Source organism: Theobroma cacao, chromosome 9, assembly GCF_053813885.1.
Source record: "Theobroma cacao isolate CCN51 chromosome 9, ASM5381388v1, whole genome shotgun sequence".
Taxonomy (NCBI): Eukaryota; Viridiplantae; Streptophyta; class Magnoliopsida; order Malvales; family Malvaceae; genus Theobroma; species Theobroma cacao.
This window is the reverse complement of record NC_142647.1, coordinates 47,361,346-47,384,161: the sequence shown is the minus strand read 5'-3', so window position 1 is coordinate 47,384,161 and position 22,816 is coordinate 47,361,346. Positions and strand designations below refer to the sequence as shown.

The 22,816-nt window shown below is 34.7% G+C and overlaps 3 protein-coding genes across 3 annotated transcripts; 1 reads left to right on the top strand and 2 right to left on the bottom strand.

Moving 5' to 3' along the window:
* The first annotated feature begins 435 nt into the window (after positions 1-435).
* GONST2 (golgi nucleotide sugar transporter 2) lies at positions 436-4,904 on the top strand. The gene is made up of 10 exons (XM_018128258.2): positions 436-963; positions 1,486-1,682; positions 1,926-2,136; positions 2,261-2,400; positions 2,507-2,636; positions 3,087-3,185; positions 3,344-3,498; positions 3,603-3,719; positions 4,280-4,377; positions 4,469-4,904. Exons 2-10 carry the CDS (start codon positions 1,495-1,497, stop codon positions 4,510-4,512), a joined length of 1,182 nt encoding a protein of 393 aa, XP_017983747.2. The 5' UTR covers positions 436-963; positions 1,486-1,494; the 3' UTR covers positions 4,513-4,904.
* Positions 4,905-6,799: 1,895 nt separating this feature from the next.
* On the bottom strand, positions 6,800-9,249 carry MYB119 (myb domain protein 119). Its single transcript, XM_088809740.1, has 3 exons — positions 8,831-9,249; positions 8,581-8,707; positions 6,800-7,874 (listed from the first exon to the last, which is right to left on the bottom strand). Exons 1-3 carry the CDS (start codon positions 9,247-9,249, stop codon positions 7,008-7,010), a joined length of 1,413 nt encoding a protein of 470 aa, XP_088665866.1. The 3' UTR covers positions 6,800-7,007.
* Positions 9,250-13,538: 4,289 nt separating this feature from the next.
* Positions 13,539-16,969, bottom strand: LOC18590523 (Tetratricopeptide repeat (TPR)-like superfamily protein). The gene is made up of 3 exons (XM_007016085.3): positions 16,789-16,969; positions 14,987-16,579; positions 13,539-14,386 (listed from the first exon to the last, which is right to left on the bottom strand). Exons 2-3 carry the CDS (start codon positions 16,417-16,419, stop codon positions 14,137-14,139), a joined length of 1,683 nt encoding a protein of 560 aa, XP_007016147.3. The 5' UTR covers positions 16,420-16,579; positions 16,789-16,969; the 3' UTR covers positions 13,539-14,136.
* Positions 16,970-22,816: the final 5,847 nt, after the last annotated feature.

Genomic DNA, 22,816 nt, shown 5'->3' with positions numbered 1-22,816 from the left:
AAAGTTGGTGAATAAATGGCCCAGCACCTGCACCCTGTAGTCCTTTCCTTCCTTGGTCCTACACTTAGGGCAATGTTCTATAATAAAGGGAAACATTAATCAGTTCACCTGGACCCCATGAAAGTTTCCTAGAGAAGATTGCCTCCAAATAAGTTTTTTGAAGTAGACCTGGAGACATGGAAAAACAAAGAAGATGCCGAACTCAGTTACAACTTTGAGCAAAGTTCGAGCTCCTGAATGGGATTATTTTGGGCCGTCCTGAGCTCAATGGGCCCATAACTAAACTGCGCTTTGGGTCTTTTAGGAAGTATCAAGCATTCAAAGCTCAACTTTATTGGGCTTCAAATTGGAGACTCCGGGAACCCGACCCACCTCCATTGTAGTGCCAAAAGCAGGGCATGTATTCCGCGCAAACAGATCAAAAGATTCAAAACAACACCCAGTCAGCAACACCTTCAAGGCTTCACCATCAACAAATAAATCCATTCTCAATTCAGTTGTTTGCTCAGTTTTAATGGCTAGATTCAGACAACATTTGACTTTGGAAAACCTCGGGACTTGTTCCAAAATCCATTATTCAAATTCTTACATTCCTGGAATCTCGCTCTCTGTTTGCTTCCCTCACCCTTCATTTCACAATGCTTTTAAACTGCCAACTTGTGACAACTTCAAAAACTTTTCTTTCTCATTACTTTTGGATCTCTCTCTTTTAGTTTTCCCTTTGCGTGCAATCTAAAAAGAATCCGAATTTCAGTTTTCACGTCTTTTGCATGATCCTCTGCCTCTGGGACTCCGGGTTGCTTTCTCTTTCATTTCCGAGGCGTCTGATTGCCTTCTTTAACTGATTATGCTCTGATAATTTCTTTTTCCTATAATTCTCTTTTTCTTCGGGGCTTTGCTTTGTAATTTGTTGCCAATCGGGTTAGATACTAAATTGAAGCTTGAAGGGCACCAATCAAATTGGTAATATCTTCTTGTTTTTGGGTTATGTTTAAAATTTTAATTTTCTTATTTGTTTGCCGATTGTTTCATAAAATCTTGGCATTACGATAAGTATTACAAACAAAGATGAAAACTTTCTCTTTCTGCGAACATGGATTATTAGTCGAATTGACTAATTGCAAATGCTTTGGCTTAATTTGCCTTAAATTGAAAGTTTTTTTTTTTCTATTTAAACTGTGGAGGGGAAAAATTATAGTAACAAAAGCAGCGCAATTTCATGTTTCCCACTTACATATCTGAATATTGATAGAGATAGCAATAGAATTTTGTTGCAAAGCTTCTACTTTAGGCACTATTGCTGTACTGAAGTTTCAACAATTTTCTAATCTTTGAGGGAGTAACTTATTTCTACTATAGTTTTTGTTCATGCTTTAGGATTGTTTCACTTCATTGGCAAATTGTCATTTGAACTTTTGGCAGTAGCAATTTGGAGCTCTTTGGCTGATTATTCCGAATTTTATGTTTATTTTTTCTCATATGCAGGTCAGTGATATGTCAAATATCAAGTTAGATCAGGTTGTTTGTCATGATTCTGAGGAATCAGAATTAACCTCTTGGAACGGGAAGGTGACATCAGATAAAAATAGAGCATATGAGATCCTGAACAGTATCCATCAGCAAGGGCAGAGGTCAATTAACAGTATCACTGCAAATGCTGAGCCTGGAACATTGACTGAGAGGTAGAATTAACCAAATACATTTTCAACTTCTGATGTTTTACTTTAATTCTTCTCTAAACTGCTATTTGTTCAAGTTCTCTCCTGTGTGTGGTGTATTTCAATCCCCACATGCATGACAGTTTTGCTAATTTGATTTTGACACAAATTTGAATTTTTTTAATTTATACTTTAGAAGTCAATTTAATGTATGTATCAATGGTTCTTCAGTATAATGTGTAAAATCCATTTACTTTCTTCAATCAGGTTTCTTAAAGGGAATAGAGCAGCAATTGGTGACAGTTTCAATCTTCCATTTGATGGGAATGAAAAACGTGCACATGTATTTGGAAGACGATCTGGGCCTCTTCTGTCTGGAACAGCCTACTGCATTTCTTCATGCAGCATGATTTTGCTGAATAAAGTTGTTCTCTCAAGTTATAATTTCAGTGCAGGAATATCCTTGATGTTTTATCAAGTATGTAAATCTATCTAGTACACCAGCTTAATAGCATTCAAAGTAGGCAAAGAGGTCTTGTCATGTGAACAGTTAGAACTTTGCCATGGTGGAAGTTCATTCTTTTTCCTGTATTGCGCTGCAGAATCTGATCAGTTGTCTAGTTGTTGCCATATTGGGTCTGTGTAGAGCAGTTTCAGTGGAAAAGCTCACTTGGAAGCTGATCAGGGTATGGATCCCTGTGAATATCATCTTTGTTGGCATGCTTGTATCAGGCATGTATAGGTATGATATAGACTGCAACTTTAGCGTATTCCTTTTTTATTGCATAGACCAAAAGCGAGGAGAAGTGGACTCCTAACATACATAGTTTTTGCATGTTTCATTTCAGTTTGAAATACATAAATATAGCAATGGTGACCATTCTGAAGAACATGACGAATATTTTAACAGCAATTGGAGAATATTATGTCTTTCGAAAACGTCAAAATCAGAAAGTGTGGGCAGCAATGTTTATGATGGTAAAGTTACTCCTTGAGGTTATCAGATTCAGGGAAAACACCATTTATTTTACCTCCGTGTGATTGTATGCTAGTTTCTTCCTGTCCCCAGACTTTGAGTGATTGCTTGTTGCAGCACAAACCAACTTCAGTACTAATTTTTGTTCTCAGAATCTTCAAAATATGGACAACATCCCATAAGAAGTTAAAAGTTTAGTTTCCTAGCTGCGCTTGTAGCGTTGATTTTATCAGGGAAACACAGAAATTATTATGCATTTGACACAAGAGAGGCCAATGTGAATGACCACCATTTGATTCTTTAGTGCACCAATCAAGTCAACACTCTTCCATAATTAGTTAATCAACTCCCCAAAAAATCAAAAAGCAACCTCTTATAGTGATGAATTTAATTTTTCCTCTTCAGAAATTTGAAGTCTAACATTAATGACATTACGTGTCTTTGTTCTGCAGATTATCTCTGCTGTCAGTGGCAGTATCACAGATCTCTCATTTGATGCCACAGGATATACTTGGCAGATTCTAAATTGCATCTTAACAGCTGGCTACTCAGTATGCATTGAACACTTATTCACTATTTAGTCTATTCGTGATGTTTACTTTTGAGATCTGAAATTCTAGTTTTGACTATGGGAACCACGGTTTTCGTGCAGATCTCTTTATATTTTTATGATTACCAACTAATGAGCAACATTTGTAATTTGTGACAGCTTACTCTGCGGCGTGTCATGGACAAAGCTAAGCAGACAACAAAATCAGGATCACTTAATGAAGTGTCCATGGTTTTGCTGAATAATTTGTTGTCTCTACCCTTTGCCATCTTCTTGATTATTGTTTTAGATGAATGGGAATATGTGATAAATGTGTAAGTGAACATCTTAAAAGGTTTAACTTTGTTGCAGTCATACAAGTTTTTCATCTTGCAAGTTGCATCTTCTGTATTCTAACATTTGCAGGTTTGATTTGCAGTGATATAGTTAAATTGCCAATGTTTTGGGTTGTTGCAACAGCTAGTGGATTGCTTGGACTTGCCATTAGCTTCACCTCCATGTGGTTTTTGCATCAAACTGGACCAACCACTTACAGGTATTTGATTTTGTGTATGATTAAACTCAAAATTGTCAGACAATTTCTCCTTAAGAAATTTATGCCTCTTTAGGTTTTTATGTCGAAGAGACTGGCTTGCGGATTTCAAGGAAAGTTAACAAGAGTGAGAAATGAAGAAAAACTATATGGCTCTGCTGATGTGCTTTATGCTCATGTATAGATCAATCTACTTTTTAGTGAACATTTTTTCTGTGCTAAGCAAATAACTGGTATCTGTGTTAGTCCATAGCAATAGTTCCATCTAGTTCATTTAGCCATGAGGAAGTACATAGTTGTTGATTAAAATCCATCGGCCAGTAATGATCTCTTTTCAAGTAATTCCTGAGGGGAAGCGAGGATTAAGGCTTACATTACTACTGCTCCCACTTTTTGTGATAACATTGTATTTTTTGAATCACTTGTGTGTATATGTTGTAATCAGTCTCCAGTTCCCTTATTTGCACGGCGTTCTCATCTTCTATGATATGCAGTGTATTCTTTTTTTTTGTGCTTTAACATGGTAATCATACTACCACTGACATTATATCCTTGATTTACAGCCTTGTAGGTTCCTTGAACAAGATTCCCATCTCTATTGCCGGTATCGTGTTGTTCAAAGTTCCACTCAGTATACCAAACACGTTCAGCATACTTTTCGGTAATGATTTTAACTGACTCTGCCTACCATGAATGAATACTTACCAAACATAGATTTTCATCTTATGTCAATTGTTGCATGCTTGTTCCAGGTTTATTTGCTGGAATTTTCTTTGCCAGAGCCAAAATGTCATGATCCCAGAACTAGAAACATACACACGTTAAACGACCAGATAGCTTCTCCTTGTCGAAGGATAATCTAAATGACCTTCATAACTGCATATGTCACACTGGGAAAAAGCCAGAAGCTTTCCACGACATGAAAAACATTTTGAAGTCCTAGAAAACACAAAACTTTAGCACAATACCACAGCCTGTAAATCAGAAGTTCATACATACAATTCAAAAAGGTCCTTAGTAAACAGAATAATTGTCATGTGTAGATATATGTGTTCTGTCTTTAGTTAATTGCAGAAAGTTAGAAATCAAGGCATGCAATGTCCTTTTTCTTGAGGAAAGAGCTGACAGAAAGTATGTCATTCCCTTGATATAGCTGGAATAAAAAATTTTACGGAATTTAGGCCATTATTTATTTGTTCATGAATGTGTAACTTAATACCTGTAAATGTTCTTACTTCCATTGGTTTCAAATACAATATTTTCTTTTCTGATACTGGTCATAAGTGAGTGAATAGTGATTGCATATAAAAAATCATATTTATGTATTTTTTTATAATGAAAATTATAAATTAACTTAATAAATTTAAAATAATATTAAATTTGGTACAAAATACTTGTAAATTATAAACTGTTTAATTAATATAAACTACTTCAAAATCAACAAATAGACATAGTTATTTTAGAATATAAAAAGTTTGAAAAATATATAATGAATATTTTGGTATTACACAATAAAATATGATATTGTATGAATTTATAAATATTACTTCATATTATTAGTAAATTATTTTATGTTATGCAAAATAATTTAGTGTTATTAAATTATTAATATGAAATAATAAACTTTTAAGTTAAATTTAATTAATATTTTAATTATATAATATAATTTAAGATAAAATACACTAACTCTTCGACTTTTGATCATAATTATACATAGATTCATTAGTTTTCAAAATGAACCGTCTACCTCAAAAAAATATTTTCGTTGTACATATAAGTCTTACCGTTAGTAAATTATTAATATTTTTGTTAATTTGATAACGTGATAATATTTTTAAGATAATTTTACTCTTCATTAATTTTAAAAATTATCACTATAAATTATAATTTTATAATTTTTTCTCTTTATCAAAAAAAAATTCTTTCCATCTGACTACTATGGCCAGCAACCCTTCCCAAGGGTGCATCGATCTAGTGCCCCCAAGGAGCTCGATCTGGGGTTTCCTAGGGGAGTGCACAGTGCTCCCATGGAAGCCCAAGTAGATCTAGCAGTGGGGTGGCCACGGCGTAAGGAAGTGTTGCCGTTGACTTGAGAGAAAAAAAATAAAGATATTTTAGATATTTTACATTTAAACATTAACGTCTTTATACGATTTGGATTAAGTGTTCATTTTAAAAATTAAATTATAATCGAAAGTTGAGACTGTCAGTGTATTTTACCCTAGAATTTAATATTAATTAATATCAATTGATGCTTTATATAATTGTAGTATTAAATATTCACTCTTTATATTATTTCATATTTATATAATTATATTACTCTTATTTAAATGATATAATATAATTAAATAAAATCCAATATGATTCTCCTATAATATTAAATAATAAAGATTTATTTATTAAATACATTGTTATTTTAATTTAATTCTTAAAATTTTATGTTGTGTATTAAATTCATTCTCATAGATAGTCTGCTTTGTCTTTTTGCTACCAATGAATCAATAATTAGTGAAAGAAAATGGGTTAAGACAATAATTAAAATAAAAATACATCTACAAAGACTGATTAGTTCCATGATAAATGGAATGAAAATAAAAATTTACATCCATGTCTTATATATATAAAAACTATTTAAATTCCATCGAAATACATGTTTTATAAGAAAAATAAATAAATTTTAATATATGTTATATACATATATTAATTATTACTAGAATTAATTAAAAATTTTCTCCTAATTGGTTGAATTTCAATCAATTATAATGATGAATGCTGTTGACAATGGAATATGGGAGGGAGTGGACCTTCAACATAATGATTTTTCCCTTTGTTTGATATATAGCAAGAGTAGAATTATTGCATGCAAGAAAATGAATGACAGCCAGCCCTGAAATGTGAAGGGAATATAACAATTATGGGTACATAGAACTGAGAAATATTCCTATCGGCAATGGAAGGCAAGAAGATTAAGGCTATTTCGGAATTCCAGATCAAAGTACGAACCGAAACTTTGGTCAACGTAGAACGCGTCAAAGAATCGCAATTTGTTGAGAAAAAGTAAACAAAAAGACAAATCCGCATTAAATTGATTGCAGTCCACCAAACAAAGCTGAAAAAGTGTAACAAGCATCATTTTTTGTTCGCAAACCATGACTTTAGAGTGAAAAAGAACCAAACCCATTAGTGAAAGCTTTTATCTCATATGTTTTATGGTCTAGAATTCCATCCCCCTCACACATCCTTTAAGAACTATCTAGGATTGTTCTTTTAACTAAGAGAAAACATATGTTGCTACCGGAAGAATTGAGAGGAGGAAACCATCTCGATCAAGTCCATCTCTTTTCTTCCATGTGAAGAAGCTTGCTCAGCTTGGAGATCGGTGTTCATGTTGGTGTAGCCGTAGTCTGCGGAAAATGAAGATGTGGTTGCTGATCCATTTAACAGGCGGGACAGGTAGAGGTCGGAAAACAGATAGGTGGTTCGAGGCTCTTGTTCCTGAAGGCTACTGGTCAACGAGTTTGGGTCTGTAATGGAAGAGGAGAATCCAAAAGGATCAGCTGGGTTACACTGCTGAACACCGTTTACCTGACAATTAAATCCAGAGCAGTCAATGGTTGAAGGACCTTTGCTGACGTTATCAACAAGGACTGACTTCACCTCAGTTAGACCTTTGGTTAAGGAATAATCAATGCATGGTTGAATGTTATTGTTATTTGCAAAGAAGTTTTGCATGAACAGCAGTTCCTCATCATATGTTTGAGTAATCAAAGGCTGAGAATCATTGGATTCGGACGGTTGATCGGGGAGAAAATATTTGGATTGACTGGACAAGTCTTCAGAGAATGGGGAGCTAGAGGGGGTGGTGGAAGTGGTGGAGCTGTTGCTTGGGGTGATGGAGGTGGCGCTGCGGTTGTTGCTATTCAGATTTCGGCTCTTGATGTAGTCTTGAAGAATAGATGGCTGAGGTTTGCCATTTTGGTTATCATTTTGTTTATTCTTCTTCCTTGAGTTTTGCCTCCTCTTCGTAGCATTCCAGTGATTTTTTATGGCATTTTCAGTTCTTCCAGGGATGAACTTGGCAATCTCCGCCCACCGGTTCCCAACCTTGGCATGAGCTTCAACTAATACTCTCTCCTCTTCTTCACTCCAGCTATCTTTCTGAAACAAGACACCATGAAATTAACAAGAATTGGTGATTGCATTTCGAAAGGAAAGGACCCATAAATGCAATGAAAAAGTTTTCTCACGGAAAGGCTAAAGGCATGCCTCTTTTATGACGAAATTAGTGCTTTGATAGAAAAAAAAAATAATTTCCAAAATCACATGAAAATTAACATACTGATCTAAAGGTGGAACAAATGGGAGATGTTGGCAAAACGGTTTCTGAACCCGCCGCCATATGATTTGCATGTCAAGGTACTTACAGTTATAGATACAAACAAAAAGCCTTTAAGCCTTTCAAACTGAAGAATCAAGAACAAACTCAGAGAGATTACAAAAAGAAAAAAAGGAATTTTCTTACCATATAACGCATGAAAAGAAAACCCTAAATGTAAGATCCTTTCGTGTCCTATATCTGTGTCTTAAGCACATCTTTCGGGGTTTGCGAAAATCTCTAATGTTTGAATATGCGTAGATTTTCAGACAACGTCCGAGGAGTTTGTCGTTAGTCAAAAACCCAAGTTTGTTAGATTCCGATTTGCTTTGTCAGAATCAAATCTACGAGTCACCAAATGAATAAACGCGGAAATCTTGATGTATTTTTGAAGAATCAAGACAACAAAAACCAGGTAAAGTAATGAAGAAACTGATCAGTTTGATTCAAACTGATAAAAAAAACAAAAGAAAATTAAGAAAGAGAAACCTTGATATCAGGGCGCAAATGATTATGCCATCTCTCTCGACACTGTTTTCCGGCTCTACCAACCAAATTCTCAGCTATCTGTGCCCATTTCCTTACTCCATATTGCTTCACCAGTCTTATCAGTTTTCTGTATTGTATCAACCAAAACAAAAACCCTAGGACAATTCAGTATCATTTGCACCAAAAACCATTAAACGGAAACAAAATCTTTAAAAAGAAAAAATAAAGAAAACAAACTGTTTTATATCACCTGTCTTCATCATCTGTCCACTGACCCTTGATCAAAGCTGCAGATGCGACTTTCTTGTTTCTCTTCCCTACCCCTTTAGGGAAACTCTTCATCGAAACTTGCACTTCTTTCGTTTCCATGTTAGGGTTTTTGTCACCGGTCAAAGCAAAGCTCCCCCCATCTATGAAAAGCCCGTCAACAAAGCTTTCATCAAGGTTACTTTGCCATGAAACTCCAGCTACATAGCCACCAATTTCATCACTCGAGAAGGAGAAACCACGCAGCAAACCATCCGTGGAACCAACTGTTCCTTTGCTGATCTTCGAGTGGTTATGACCCCATAAAAACCTGTCTATAGCAGATAATGGAGGACTAGGTTTATATACAGAAGACCTGGACAGTAAATTCCCATAACCAAAACCACCGCCCCCTTCTTCCATGAAGAGATACCTGAGCAAGATTAAAACGGGGAAGAAAATTAAGTAAGAGTTCTTTTCTTTCTTTCTTTTATTTTTTCTCTCTTCTTTCTAGTTGTAAGAAAACCCCATAACAAAAGCTTAAGACAGAAGAGATTCTAGCTGTGGCTTATACAAGTAGCTCACAGCAAGCCTTGGTAAAAGCCACATGGCGAAATTACTATTGATGAGCTGGTGATCAATCCAACGATTGAGAATTCCCTGTGGCTGTAACTCCTGAGCTTCCTCTCTCAGACAAATTGTTAAAGGAAAGAGATGGAGAGATCAGTGGGTTCGTTATTAAACCCACAATTAATTACATAATTAATTATTTAATCATTTTCTTAAAATTTTACCAAAAATTTCTATATGAGTTGAATGAAAATCAGATGGTAAATTAGCTGTGGGAAATTTAAGTGCAGGGGATGATGGGAGCACTCCCCCTACTCCTTTGTATGGATAGGAATGATGCCATCATATATTAATAAGACGATTCTAACCCTTAAAGTATAAGCTTTTCAGCCTATGCAATGAAGGGGTGTTTTGGGGTTATCAAAGCAATGACAAAAATGGAAGGTCTCGAAAAGAAAATGTGGGTGCCCATTTCAAATATGAGAATTAATGCTACATGAATTATTATTAGGGGGTGAGGAAATCGGGGAGAAGTTGAAGCCTTGGGTTTTAATCCTCCTTCGGATGGCTTTCTAAATGGTTATTATCAAAATTGTTTTTTGAAGGAATTATGGTAATTAATTAATTAATTCATGTGTCTCCATACATTAATTGTTCTTTTTGCGTGTGGGAAATGGGAAGGGCTGCACATCCGGGCTGACAAAGATACGGGTGAATTGACCGTCGACCTGCTAGATTTCAGCAACATGGGATTCCGGTCTTGCTGCGGGGATGGTTTGTTTAAAACTTCCCATACGAAAGAAAATAAAGGGAGATAATCTTCTTGAATATTGTTTATACCACATGGTAATAAGATAGATAAACAGTGACACGGAATTAAGTAGATTTAAATTTAAAATAATTATATTATTGTGTATTTATATAATTTGTAATTCGTTTATTACATGTGTAATTAATCATGTTAATAATTTAAACGGATTATAAATCATTATGTCGTGTCATATATAATTTTAATCTAATTCGTGTAATAAACATGTTGAGCATATCATGTCATGTTATGCAACACTTAAAAACACATAAACACTAATAGAAAAAGATGCCATCCTAAAAATGTAAATAGATGGAAAGAGAGTTTCTCATTCGTTTGTTTAGACTAACCTTTAAAACCAAGAATATACTAAGTTTCTCACCATATAGTCCTGTTTTTTCTAGCTGTGAATAAGATTAAAAAAAAAAGTGAAAGGAGAACTCCATGTCTTAATACATTTTCTTGAAAATAACAGCTATATATCGAATTTGGTTAAATATTAGAATCTTTGCTTAATTTAATATATTTTCCTTTTTTTTTTACGAACTTCAACTACACCTTTTGTGATATTAACTTTCTCACATAGCATCTTATAATTTTTTTTTTCTATTAATATTCTATGGATATCTTCTTCCTCAATTAGCACCCTATAAATAATTTTTGTTCCCATAAAAGTTAAACTGTTAATTTTATTTTTAAAATTTATCAAAATTCTCTTAGTTCAAAAATTAGCCTATTTTTTTACATTTAAGAGTATTTTTTAAAAATTTTACTAAGACAAAATTTACATTTTAATCTCTTATAAAAATAAAATTTATCCACAGGATGTTAATTGGAAAAAAAATGGGAGTGTTATAAGAGAAAAGTTAAAACCACAAGCGATGTAAGTAGAATTTGTCCTTTTTCTATTTATTTGTATTTATTTATGATTTTCTTATCCAAAATTGAAATAAATAAATAAATAAGATTAAAAGGATAAAGTGTTTGCTTGAGGCAAGAGTATAAATTCGACCAATTTAAAAATATTGGTCTTCTATCCAAAAGCTCAATGTAGCAAATTAAGCATTAAGAGAGGCCGACCCAGACAAGTAATGGGCTTCAGAGCTCGGGGTAAAAGCCTACAATTTATTACAAAACTTAGCCCACTCTGCCCTCCTCAAATTAGTGAAAAGAAACCCATATTAAATGGGCTGAGTTTATTAAGAAGCCCATGGTTATCAAAATCCTTCCTAGTTTTCTTTTTGTTTCAATTTATTTTCTGTAATAGACTTAGCTGAAAAGGGAAAAATGTGATTGGCCTAACTCTAGTTAGATGGTGAGCTTGTGTTTTTGCTTAAAGATCTTAGAATCTAACATTACCTTGGATAATTTTAGAGCGAGAGGGAGAAAAATTAATACATAGTTTGAATAGATACTAATGGTAAAGAATAAACAAATAAACTGTCAATTTTTCTTTTTACCACAGCAAAGTGTTTTGGAGGTGAAATAATTAGAGAACAGAACCCCAGTTCAAGTTTAGTCCCTCTTTTAGTTTTCTTGTTACATTGAAGGAATTCAAGAGTTAGAGAGAGGAGGGATTCCAACGAAAATTTGAGCTTTTTCAAAGAAATATTTTATCTGAAAAAGCCTGTTTTTTACTAGTGTGAGTCCTCAATTTCATTTGAAAAAGAAAAAAAAAAATTCACTAGATCAATGAGAGACCAAGTTATTTTAAATTTCTATTCTATATTATATATTCATACAAATTGCAAAAGAAAAAAAGAAGGTGGCAAATAGTCAACCCAGTCACGTTACAAAATTATTTAGATTTATGTATATATATTTGTTCGTTTTACTATTCAAAGCTAAAGATTCAACTCAGCTTTTAATTTTCTCTTTTTCTTTAGGTTTGGTATAATTAATTAATGAAATAAGAAAAGAAAATAAACAGAGGGAGATATTAATATAGGTTAGTTGGCAATGGCGTGGGGCGGTAGTAAAAAAGGAGAGATATGGGGAGTAGCTTAACATCACCATCCCTTCACGTGAATAGCCCGTCATTTTCTGCTTTGGCCAAACCTCAATCCCTAGAAGCGTTGTGAGAGGAAAAGGTAGGAGCGCCATAATGTACACTGCATCAGCCCCCATGTGCTCAGAAGAATGGGTTTATTAGTGCGATGTTCGTTCATATTAATACATCCGAAGCCAAAAAAGGTCAAAAGGAAAAGGTCGAGTTCTTTCCCCCTCTTCTATACTTCTATAATTAATCAATGAAAAAGGACAAGGAGAAGATTACAGCCCCAATAGTAATTGGAGTAACATTGTATGAACATTTGCATGTGCATGGCCGATATATTGGACATAATCTCTTTCAATCAACTCGATTAGTTTGGTCGTGGGTTCGAGAAAAACTTTCGTAATTTTCTGGAGCCATTCATTTGGTTGCCTGCTTGACAAAAGGAAAAAACTTCAAAAAGCAACGACCGATGGCAGCTTTCAATACGACGAGCGTTTGATCAAAGAAGGGCTACCGTGCATGTAAATGGAATAGACTAAGTATTATGGCCATCTGCTAATAATGGTAGCAAGCTTTCGATCAGACGGAGAAAATCTATGAACGAAAAGCAGCAGAGAGTAGCTGGGAGGACTCTGCAAAGCAATTTTGATTCTAAAGTAGTAAACAATATTTGAGTATTGTAACAATTCTGTCGGTGTAGTGACTTCCACTGCAGCATCCCGTGAAGCTCGTGTGCAGAATTCTTGTACCTTTTTTACCTCGAAAGTTTCCAAATTTTTGTACGAAATAGCTGTGGTTGAATCTGGTAAGCATGGCGTACCTACTCTTGGTCAGTAGCACAATCCAATTCATCTTGTGCTTAGCATGAAGCTCTTACTATTTGTTCTTGCAGCTTCTGCTGCACCAACCAAAATGAGTAAATCTTTCTAGTCAAGGTCTAATCAACTGCTCAAGGGCCGGTGCCCTTTAAATAATTACACTTGCAAAAAGTATGAAAGATCGCTAATCAGACAGAAGGAATCAGTTCCTACTGCAATTATTCTCTAGTACCAGCCACTCAAAACAACTTGCTCATTTATTTAGATATTAATTAACTAATCGACGTTCAGCTCGCAAAATATATTACACTGTAGTCCAATATGGACTTAAAGTGGCAAGCAAAATATGTATAAAGGAGGTGACTAAAAAGCTAAGCAACTACATAAAAGGGAGGCATGATTTCATCATAAACGAACAGTGATTTGCAAGTAATAGCACCTCAAAAAGAACCACGTGCTCCTTTTAGCATATTTGACAAATATTGTTATAATCGAATTTTTTTATTTAAAATAAAAGAAATGAAAAAAAAATAAAATGGTTCTTGTATTAACAAAAAAAAAAAGGTAACTAAGTACAAATTCGTTATGTGGTCTGGTGTAAACCAATAAGAAGACCAATGATTTTGACCTGTGCCAAAAAAGGCCAAGAAAAAGAAAGGCCAAAAAAGCTAAGCTTATCAAAGCTTCATCCCTCCTCCAAACTCCACCTGACGTGTGTAGTTCTCAAGTACCAGCCTGCTCCTGCCGAGGACACGCACAGCGCTTAACAAGTTTCCAACTGTCGCCACCTTCCATGCATTTTCCCCGTATTCCTTGCGTGAAACCCTGCTTCCGAAACACCTCCAATAACCCACCCTCTCCGAGTTGCCTCACCACCACTTAAAATGGAAATACTAGGATTAAAGAATATAACACAAGTTTCAAAGACAAGAAAATTCTTTTTCTCTCCTTTACTTTGGTTGCTTATTTCTTTTTTTCATTTTTCCTTATTTCGTAAACAAATTCCAGAAGAGAAGGGAAAAAACAAAGGAGGGGCGGTAGCCAAATGATTTTTGCTCTGGTGGGTTATGTTTCTGACGTCTATCTTCTTCTTTTTGTTTGTGTTTTTTAGAGGGTTTTTAAGCTTCTTGGGTAGTGTCTGGAGAGCTTAGAGGGAAACAAGTGTCCTCTCCACCAGTATTCCATAGGAAATGAGCATAGTTTGCGGCGTAATAAGAGTTACTAGGATCTGCAGAAATTGCATCCAAGAAAGTTTCCTCGGCTGCCCACAAATCATTCCTAACTCTCCATAGAAAGCTCGCGTATTTACTGTATGCTTCCGCGTCTGCTGGTTCCACCGTTATTGCTTTCTTGAAGTACACTTCGGCTCTGTTTACGCGCAACAAAAACCACAAAACAAAACAAAACCCTTAGTCAAACAGCTGTAATGTCCATCATCTGAAGTGATGATCGACTCACAGTTACGTATACACTGCAAAGATCTTCCTAGTCAAAAGTCCAATATTCAACAACTAATTCATATAGGTCTAAGGCTGTTAGCATGCGAGGGGATATTTTCCTGTTAGGCACGTGAAGATCACGCGCAAAAGGTGGCATATGGGGATATTTTCATATTTACCATGGACGGGACACCTATCAAGTTGCACCACACGTTTGCTCTGCATCAGAGATTGAAGACAATCCCATCCCAAAGCATGGGCAAAACGACAAGGTTGATAACATTTTTTTTAATAAACAAATTATTTCCGCGCAGTCGGAAACAAAAAGCCAAGAAATAGATATTACAGCACTTCCTGCTTCAGCTGAACCAGCTCAGTGCTTGACTCCGTATTTACTTTCACCATGAATCTAGACACACCGAATATGTTATAAGAACTTAAAATAGTATGCTAACTATGATGAAGTGAGAGCCAACTCAAAAAAGAGCATAAAAGGAAATTGAATGAAAAGATGGTGAAGATTTTGTACCTGTCATAATCATGTGCAACAAGGTAGAGAAACTGAGCATAATTGGCAAGAAGGAGAGGGTTGTTAGGCTCTTGTGACAACCCTGTTTGGTACAGAAGCTCAGTTCTGAAATAATCTTCATAATCACCATCCGGTTCGATCTTTGCTATAACAGGCGAAATAAATCTCTGAATTGTTTCACGATCGAGCGATTCATCTCCAAATGAAGCTTGCATTTTTGAAGCTTCATCAACGATTGAGTTCCAAAGACTTAGCTCTTCTTCTCTAGTTACTTGCCCTGACGTTGACTCCGTTTGCGCTTCCCCTGTAGTTCCTGGAGATGATAATTGGGAAGCTCCGTCAGGAACAATGGTCCTGAACTGGTCTGATCCATCAAAGCACCCGTCACCGTCTGTGCCACTAGCAACGGGCCTAACTTTTCCACCACCGCCGTTGTTTCCGCCAATCGAAGTGGTTTTTCCACTTGATGACGTCACTGAAAATGATTTTATTGAGGAAGAATCAAACTTTTGATTCTTCTGATCTTGAACCTCAACCACAGAAACAATACACCCAGGTGCGGGATTCGCTGCTGCTGCTGCTATAGCAGCGTTGCTTCCCATGGAATAAACCGAAAAATTTGCCAACAGGATCATCACGTAAACCATCAAAGTCGGTGTATGAGAAAAAACCTGTTGAAACAACCAAACGAACGACGCGTGCATCTCTTTCTGAACTCTAACAAGAATCCCTTGCAAATCTTCATAAAACAAAAGCTCTCGCATTTGTAAAGTGTAACTCTGAAGCTCGCGGATTATAAAAACCATTGAAGAAAACGCCTTTTTCATTGAGCAATAAGCCGATTCCCCTGCTTCTCGAAACCCTTCTTGCCATTGCAATTTTCTCTTTATAATTCGAAGCGAAAGCGGAAGATCAACACTGTTGGCTTTACGTTCGATGCTTGATGGAATTATTTCTTCTCCTCTTTCTAACCATGACGGTTGGTCGTTGAATTTCAAAGAATCGGTTTTGGAATCAGAAACGGCTCCCGTCTCCCTTCCTGAATCTAAAGAATTTCGGGTATTTTTGCTGTTGGTGTCACCATCGTCGTCTGACAACTGGAATCTGAGAGCCAATTCTTGAATTTTTTTTGAAAATTCTTCATCCGAAAAGGCATCTAAACTAGCGCTGCAAGCTTTTCTTAAAGTTCGGGATCCTGATTTGAGAAACTCGCAAGATCGGGACCGTTGAATATTGGTGGAGTGGGAACCGAACAGAGCCGACCGGTTCAGTCTTTGAACTGACTTGAAAATAAGAGCACCATCACTACGGCAGCGTTTGGGAAGGGAAGGTGAAGAGATTGCTGAAGCTAAAGCTTGAGAGGAAGGTGGAGATTGAGGAAGAATTGGCTGTGACCATTGCAAACACGCCGTTGCTGCTACTTTCACTACCATTTGTTCAAGCTTGGTGGTGAAATTAGGCTTCTCGAAAGGCGCTGCCAAACAGAGCCTTTACAAACTGAAAAGCTAGCTGGAAATCTTCTCACTCAAAGCTTTATCCTTTACTGAGATCCTGGAAAATAAAAAGCCTGCCTTTCTTTGAATTCACTCTCCCCTGAACCCAAAAAAAAATTCCTGTAAGTCAACAAACGGAAACAATACTCTGAAAAAAGAAAGAATTCCTCAAAAAAGCGAGAAACTGGGATCTATAAAGCACATTTGCTACCATGAAAAACGGATCTAGAAACACGAGAACCGATGAAATTCGAGATTCCTAGAAAAATATTAAACCATTTTCAAGGAATTGGTAGTGAAGTAACTTACTTTAAATTTCTTTTGTTCAGACTTCGATGGAAACTAACGAATGAAAAAAAAAAAATTTTTTTTTTGCCGCCCTGTTGAAAGCTCCGGCGAAGCTCGACAGCGAAGCTTATCAGAAAAATAAGAGAGCTCCAAGCGTTCCTTAAATATACAACAAGCCCTTTAGCCCTTGCAAAATGTATTGAAAAAGAAAGAACGAAAATAAAATAAAAATTTTTTAAAAAAAATCTAACAGTCTAAGCCGGTTAAAACGGCGTCAGAATCCAGTTGTGTATATAAACAGCATCAAAATGCATTCCACAGGGAGATCCGGTTACCGGTTGGTTAAGTTCGCGTTTGTTGAGATTTTTATTTTCCTCTTGTTGTTTTGTTTTTAATTTTTCCCATTTTTCTTTCTTTGGTTCAGACATGTCTAAGTCGGAACCGGATATGAAAGAGACCAATGAAACGGGTCGTAGAGACCCAAATGAGATTTTTTTTGTGGTTTTCAATATTTCATTTCTACGCGGCTCGTTTCACGGACCAGATGGAGGTGATCTGGTTCCGTTTTATATGGACCACGTTTGCACACCACCGTTACCTTGTGTGAAACTTTGTTTGCAGAGAGATCAGAAAAACCGTGATCATCCCCCATTTCCTACCGACCTTCTGCTGTTGCTTTCTCAGCACGTGTCTATTTCTTACCTTTTGTTTGGAGGATATCACGTCGGTGTATTTTTAAAATTAAAAATTATATCACTGATGAAAAATTATTTTAGATCAAAAGTTATATTATAGAAAGTGACATAACGTGACTATTAGATTATAAATAAGTTTTTATGTAAATAGTTATATTTTTTGATAAAATTATATCTAAAAGTTATGAGACAAATTAAAAAAACATCATGACTCAAAAGTTTAAATATTAAAAATTATTATTTTAAATTATAACTCAAATATTATACTTTATGAAATGAATAGTTTTTATCATAAAATAATTATTAAAACAATACATTTATCCAAAAGTTATATATTGTAAAATATAAATATATCTTTTACACAAAATGATATATTCATTAAAGGATTGTGTCCTTAAATAATAGACACTTGTAAGCTTATATAAAGTGCTTGTTACCAATTATTTTGACACATCAAACCAAAAATAAAACAAAAACAAAAAAATCAAAAGTAAAAAAAATATTATGTTCTATTAACATAAACACTTAAATTTTCATCAACTACAAAAGTATCCAAATTCTCTATAATCTATTTGCTACAGAAAGTAGGGTCTAAAACCGAATAATTTTACAAACTCTCAGGTGTATCTAACGGTATATTCTCGTAAAGTGCGAAATGAAATTAAACATTGACTTCATTGTATCCCTAAAGCTATTTGCATTATTCTCATTTTGCATACCAAGTGATGGAGACAAAATAAATCTTAAAGATAACGTCTATTGAAAGACTCTCCTTGAAGTCAATTTTACTGATTTCTTAAATTTTATCTAAACCCCATTTGCACCAAATTATCAAACCCGTTTTGCTTATAACTGCATATATCAATTCAGTAATGGAATTTCTATGGTTTTTACACACTCATTATGTAAATAAAAATGTGAAACAAACAATTGTTAACTAACAAATTATCGAATAAATTAATAAAATGAGATTTTTACATAAATTATAATTTTGAAATAGAAAAGACGAAAATAATATTTAAGTCGTAACTTAACAGATGACGAATAAATTACTTAGATTATTAAGAAACGAACAAAAGAAAGGGTAGGTTTTAATCTTTTCATTTAAATATCAAAGATGACCTTAACCGCTTTCAATATGGGAAAGGAATAGTTAGTTTATGTATTAAAATTTAAGTCAATGAAATGTATATATCTCTAAATCAAGAATTTTAAGCATGTTTTCCATAAATAAAATTCGTTTTCTATGTAATTCATTTGCAAATTTGCAAGCGTTTAACCACTTTGAAACAGCTTGAAAGGAATAACCAGCTATTTTTCAGCATTTTTCTTACTAAATAATACTAGTAATATTTAAGCATACTTATCTTTTATAACATTCAACCAAATTTTATTATTTATTTTAAACTAACTAAATTTTTATTATCATTAGTTAAAATATTATTTATCATTTTATACTCACATAGAGCTGACATTAATGATAAAAAATATCATGTGATCATATCATTATGTTATATTACTATTTATCATGATTTGTCAATTGAATGTGTTAGCAGCATGTGATATAAGAATGATAAGTGGCAACTATTAGTAACAAAAAATTTTTTGATCCAAAATAAAAGTATACGGATTTGATTAAATGTAATTGAAAATTTAAAATTTATTTAAAATTTTTAAATAATATATCTAATATTTAAAACTTATTAAAATTGTTTCGTATTTATGTGAAACTTTGAAATTTGACCATTTGTTATTTGATGTCCATGTAATGTTGATATGAATAATGAATAACATCACATGATCGTATTATCATGTCATGTAACTATTTATTATAATGTATCAACTTATCACGTTAACATCATGTATCATTAAAGTAACAAGTAACAATCATTAATCATAAAAGTTTATTTGATTCAAAATAAAAATATAAAAATTTATAATTAAAAAAATTAAATATTTTTAATAATTTAAAATTTTATAAAATATAATATATATTATTTAAAACTTATCAAAATCGTTACGTAGTTATGTGAAACTCCTAAATTTGACCTTACTAATAAAATTTACGTCCAAATGATTTCAGCCAATATAGACATAATTATCCTTAAAAAAGTAGTACCGGACATGATCTAACTCTTAATAAATTTATCAAACATTATACATAATGAAGTTTTAATTAGTTTCTAAACTAGCTCTCCTCTCCCGACAAAAATGGAAAATGGGGGAAAGGATGCTTTCGTAAATTGAAACATAAAATGGCATGTGCTCAATTTTGTCTCAAAGTGCAAGACAATTGTTAATTGAATTTTATATTATGTTATATCAAGGGTAATTATTAAAATATAATATCCTTGTAATTCATCAAACAATAAACATGTAACATGCTGTCCCTTACTTATTCTCCTCGTCTATTTTGTTCCTCTTTTCAAAAAACTAGAAAAGAGAAGGAAATTTCTCAGCCGTCACTTTCCTTCTGTTTATTAAAAAAATTCACCAATATTTAATTTTTGAAAAAGGACAAAAATAGAAAAAAATAAAACATCTAGTTGAGGAAGTCTAGCCAAGAAGGTGATGAGGAATCGACGGTCCACAATGTAATTAGCTCGAGAGAGAGAGAGAGCTGTGGTGAGGCTACTTGCTTGACGATTACATCAGCAGAATGAGGAAGGCAAAGTGTAGAGGATGACAGCGTAGAAGATCAACGGCTGATAATTCACTTTGGAGATCTATCGAAGGGTTGATATTGATTCTTTAACATGCCTTCTAATTTTAGTATTTTTTTTATTGTCTTTTCCATTTCCACTTGATGGGTTTTCTATCATATTCTCGTCCTTTCTAGTACCTGACCGTATCGATATTATTTTTATTAATTTACGATATCTTTATTTAGCTCCGACTATTTCAGGCACGTTCGTTAAAGAGAGTTTTTCGGGTATGAATACTCATAAATATTGAGTGGTCCATCGTGATTTTGATCATTACCCCCAATCCTATGTTAGAATATATTTTTAAGGTTGTGATTCCCTTTTTCTGAAAAAATCTTTTTGACTTCGGATTAAGTTTCTTTTAGCATGATTGAAGGGGATAAAAAGCAAGTACGACAAGGATACTTAGCCATGTCCACATTGGCATTGCAATCTAATCCACACCAAGTGAAAGATTATTTTATAACCTATGATGGATTGATGAAATTCATAGCTAACCATGGAAGTCTAGCATCCGTTGATGAAAATTTGTTTCAATAATTAAGTTAAAGTAATAGGGCTGTGATATGAACCGTGGAGCAAAGGGGGGATTGTTTACTGGTTGCAAGTTGTAGAACCAAGCTGGCCCCAGAAGGCTCAAAGCGGTTCGTTGGCACTGTGCCATAGAGAGAAGACAATCATTCCACGCCATGAATATGGCCGGGCAGGAGCCCACCATTCAGACAGCCTGGCTAGCTCCAGTCCTCACTGTTTTTCTCCACTCTCAAGACTCCAGATTTTTTTTAGAACCCCCATAAACCAATCTGTTTGTTTGGATTTGCAGGGTAACGGTATCAAATTCATCGCTGCATCAAATCAATACAAGTCTAAGCATTGGAAATTTTTTGACAGGAAATTTATGGGGTCCAGCCGAAATTATCACCAACTTGATGAGCTTTTGTTGCATTTTCAAAGCCTCAACTATACGCAAAGTGGTGTTTATCCATGGCAATCATGACCCTTTACACCAAGTTTCTTCCTTTTAATCTGCATTGCTCAATTTCAAGATGGTTTTTGCGATTTGAGTTAAATTACGGTGGCATCATCTTTTTAATTAGGGTTTTCAGCATATGGCACTGTCTAGCCATGAAAAGTACATTTAGCTGCCTTCAGCACCTTTTCTTCCAAGTTGTGTTAGTAAATTACAGCATTGATACAGCAGCTCGATTCATTCACCAAAGAATGTAGACAGGTTGCGCATTTTGAGCCGCAAAAAATTAAACCATAATCATCGTCTATCAAAGAAACAGTGAACGGCACTGATCACAGAGGAAGTGATTAGATGAAAGGAGGCCACCGATCATGTCAGACAAACAAGACCTGTGATAAGGGAAAAGGCCAAATTAGATGCTATTTTAGAAGACATTGGAAGAAGAAAGGACCAATGAAGAAACAGAGAAATTGGAAAGAAACAGGTAGAAAAGTACTGGAAGCGTGGAATGCGATGGAACACGTTAACACAACATCTCACTCCATCAATCTAGCTATATCTATCCCTCTCTCTTCACTTTCAATCAAGCATTTAAAGCTCATCACAATAATTTTTCAATCAAGTGTAGAACCATTAATGGAATCTCCATCTGCCTGAAAATGTTAATGACCAGGATGTGGGGAGGGAGGGTGGCTACAACTTGCCAGCAATGGCTAACAGTTAATCAAGAATGGGCCAGTGTAGAAGCATTAGTCCAATGTACACTTTGTTCTTTATACTGAATTATGATCAACAGATTTTGCATGCTTTTATTTCTTCTGAAGGAGTACATATCGTCGAAGTGCAATTCTTTGTCTTCGCAGTTGTTACTGCGTTAATTAGGGACAACCACTTTGGAACTGTACCCTGGACGAGGGTGAAAATGCGAACTTGATCCAACATTTAAGTGGCAGGAAATGGAAAAAAGGGCAGAAGAAGAAGACAAGCAGTAATGATCGAAGCATGTAATGCTCTGACATGCTGTTACTGCGTTTTCCATTCAGTGTGGAGTAGGAACAGAAGCTAAAAGAAGAGCCAATAAGGATATGACAAAACCATAATCCAAAAGAAAACCGGCCATTACTACCACGCCCTCCAAAAGTAATCATGCTTGAACGGGAGTTATTGTAACATAATACACCCAACTGAGGACGAGTCCATTGAGTTGGTAAGCCATAGATATCATCTTCTCATCAAGAGAAAGGAAACACTAACCAAACCAAACATTATCTCTCTGCGATGAGGAATCTCTTTTAATCCTCATTCATGTTCTGCGGAACTATAATGGCAACAATTAACTTCCATGATCACTACAAACAGTGGTCACCCTAAAAGCTAAAGCCCCGATGCTACAACAATGCCTAGATGGATGGCTGATGTCAAAATATCCACAAATAAATAGACACTCCATTGATTAGGGCATTGTTTGGTGGTATATGTCAAAATTGTGGTCCGGACCAGAGAACCCCAAACTGGCTTTATGAAGTTATAAGAATGGTATGAAGTACCAGCAACGTGTATATTAGTCTTTAAAAAGAAGGAAAATGCATGCTGTCTTTTATACGCAAAATTTCACTTTGTGGCACTCAGACAGACAGCTTGTCATTTGCTTTCCAATTTTGATGTGTGAATAAGGCTAC

Excerpts from the sequence above, each read along its gene's own strand:
- GONST2 (XM_018128258.2), top strand. The coding sequence starts at position 1,495 with ATGTCAAATATCAAGTTAGATCAGGTTGTTTGTCATGATTCTGAGGAA. Across the intron at positions 2,137-2,260 it reads TATCCTTGATGTTTTATCAA|AATCTGATCAGTTGTCTAGT; the intron begins GTATGTAAATCT and ends ATTGCGCTGCAG. Across the intron at positions 2,401-2,506 it reads CTTGTATCAGGCATGTATAG|TTTGAAATACATAAATATAG; the intron begins GTATGATATAGA and ends GTTTCATTTCAG.
- MYB119 (XM_088809740.1), bottom strand. The coding sequence starts at position 9,249 with ATGGAAGAAGGGGGCGGTGGTTTTGGTTATGGGAATTTACTGTCCAGG. Across the intron at positions 8,708-8,830 it reads TGGACAGATGATGAAGACAG|AAAACTGATAAGACTGGTGA; the intron begins GTGATATAAAAC and ends GATACAATACAG. Across the intron at positions 7,875-8,580 it reads ATTTGCGCCCTGATATCAAG|AAAGATAGCTGGAGTGAAGA; the intron begins GTTTCTCTTTCT and ends GTCTTGTTTCAG.
- LOC18590523 (XM_007016085.3), bottom strand. The coding sequence starts at position 16,419 with ATGGTAGTGAAAGTAGCAGCAACGGCGTGTTTGCAATGGTCACAGCCA. Across the intron at positions 14,387-14,986 it reads GTTGCACATGATTATGACAG|AGCCGAAGTGTACTTCAAGA; the intron begins GTACAAAATCTT and ends GCGCGTAAACAG.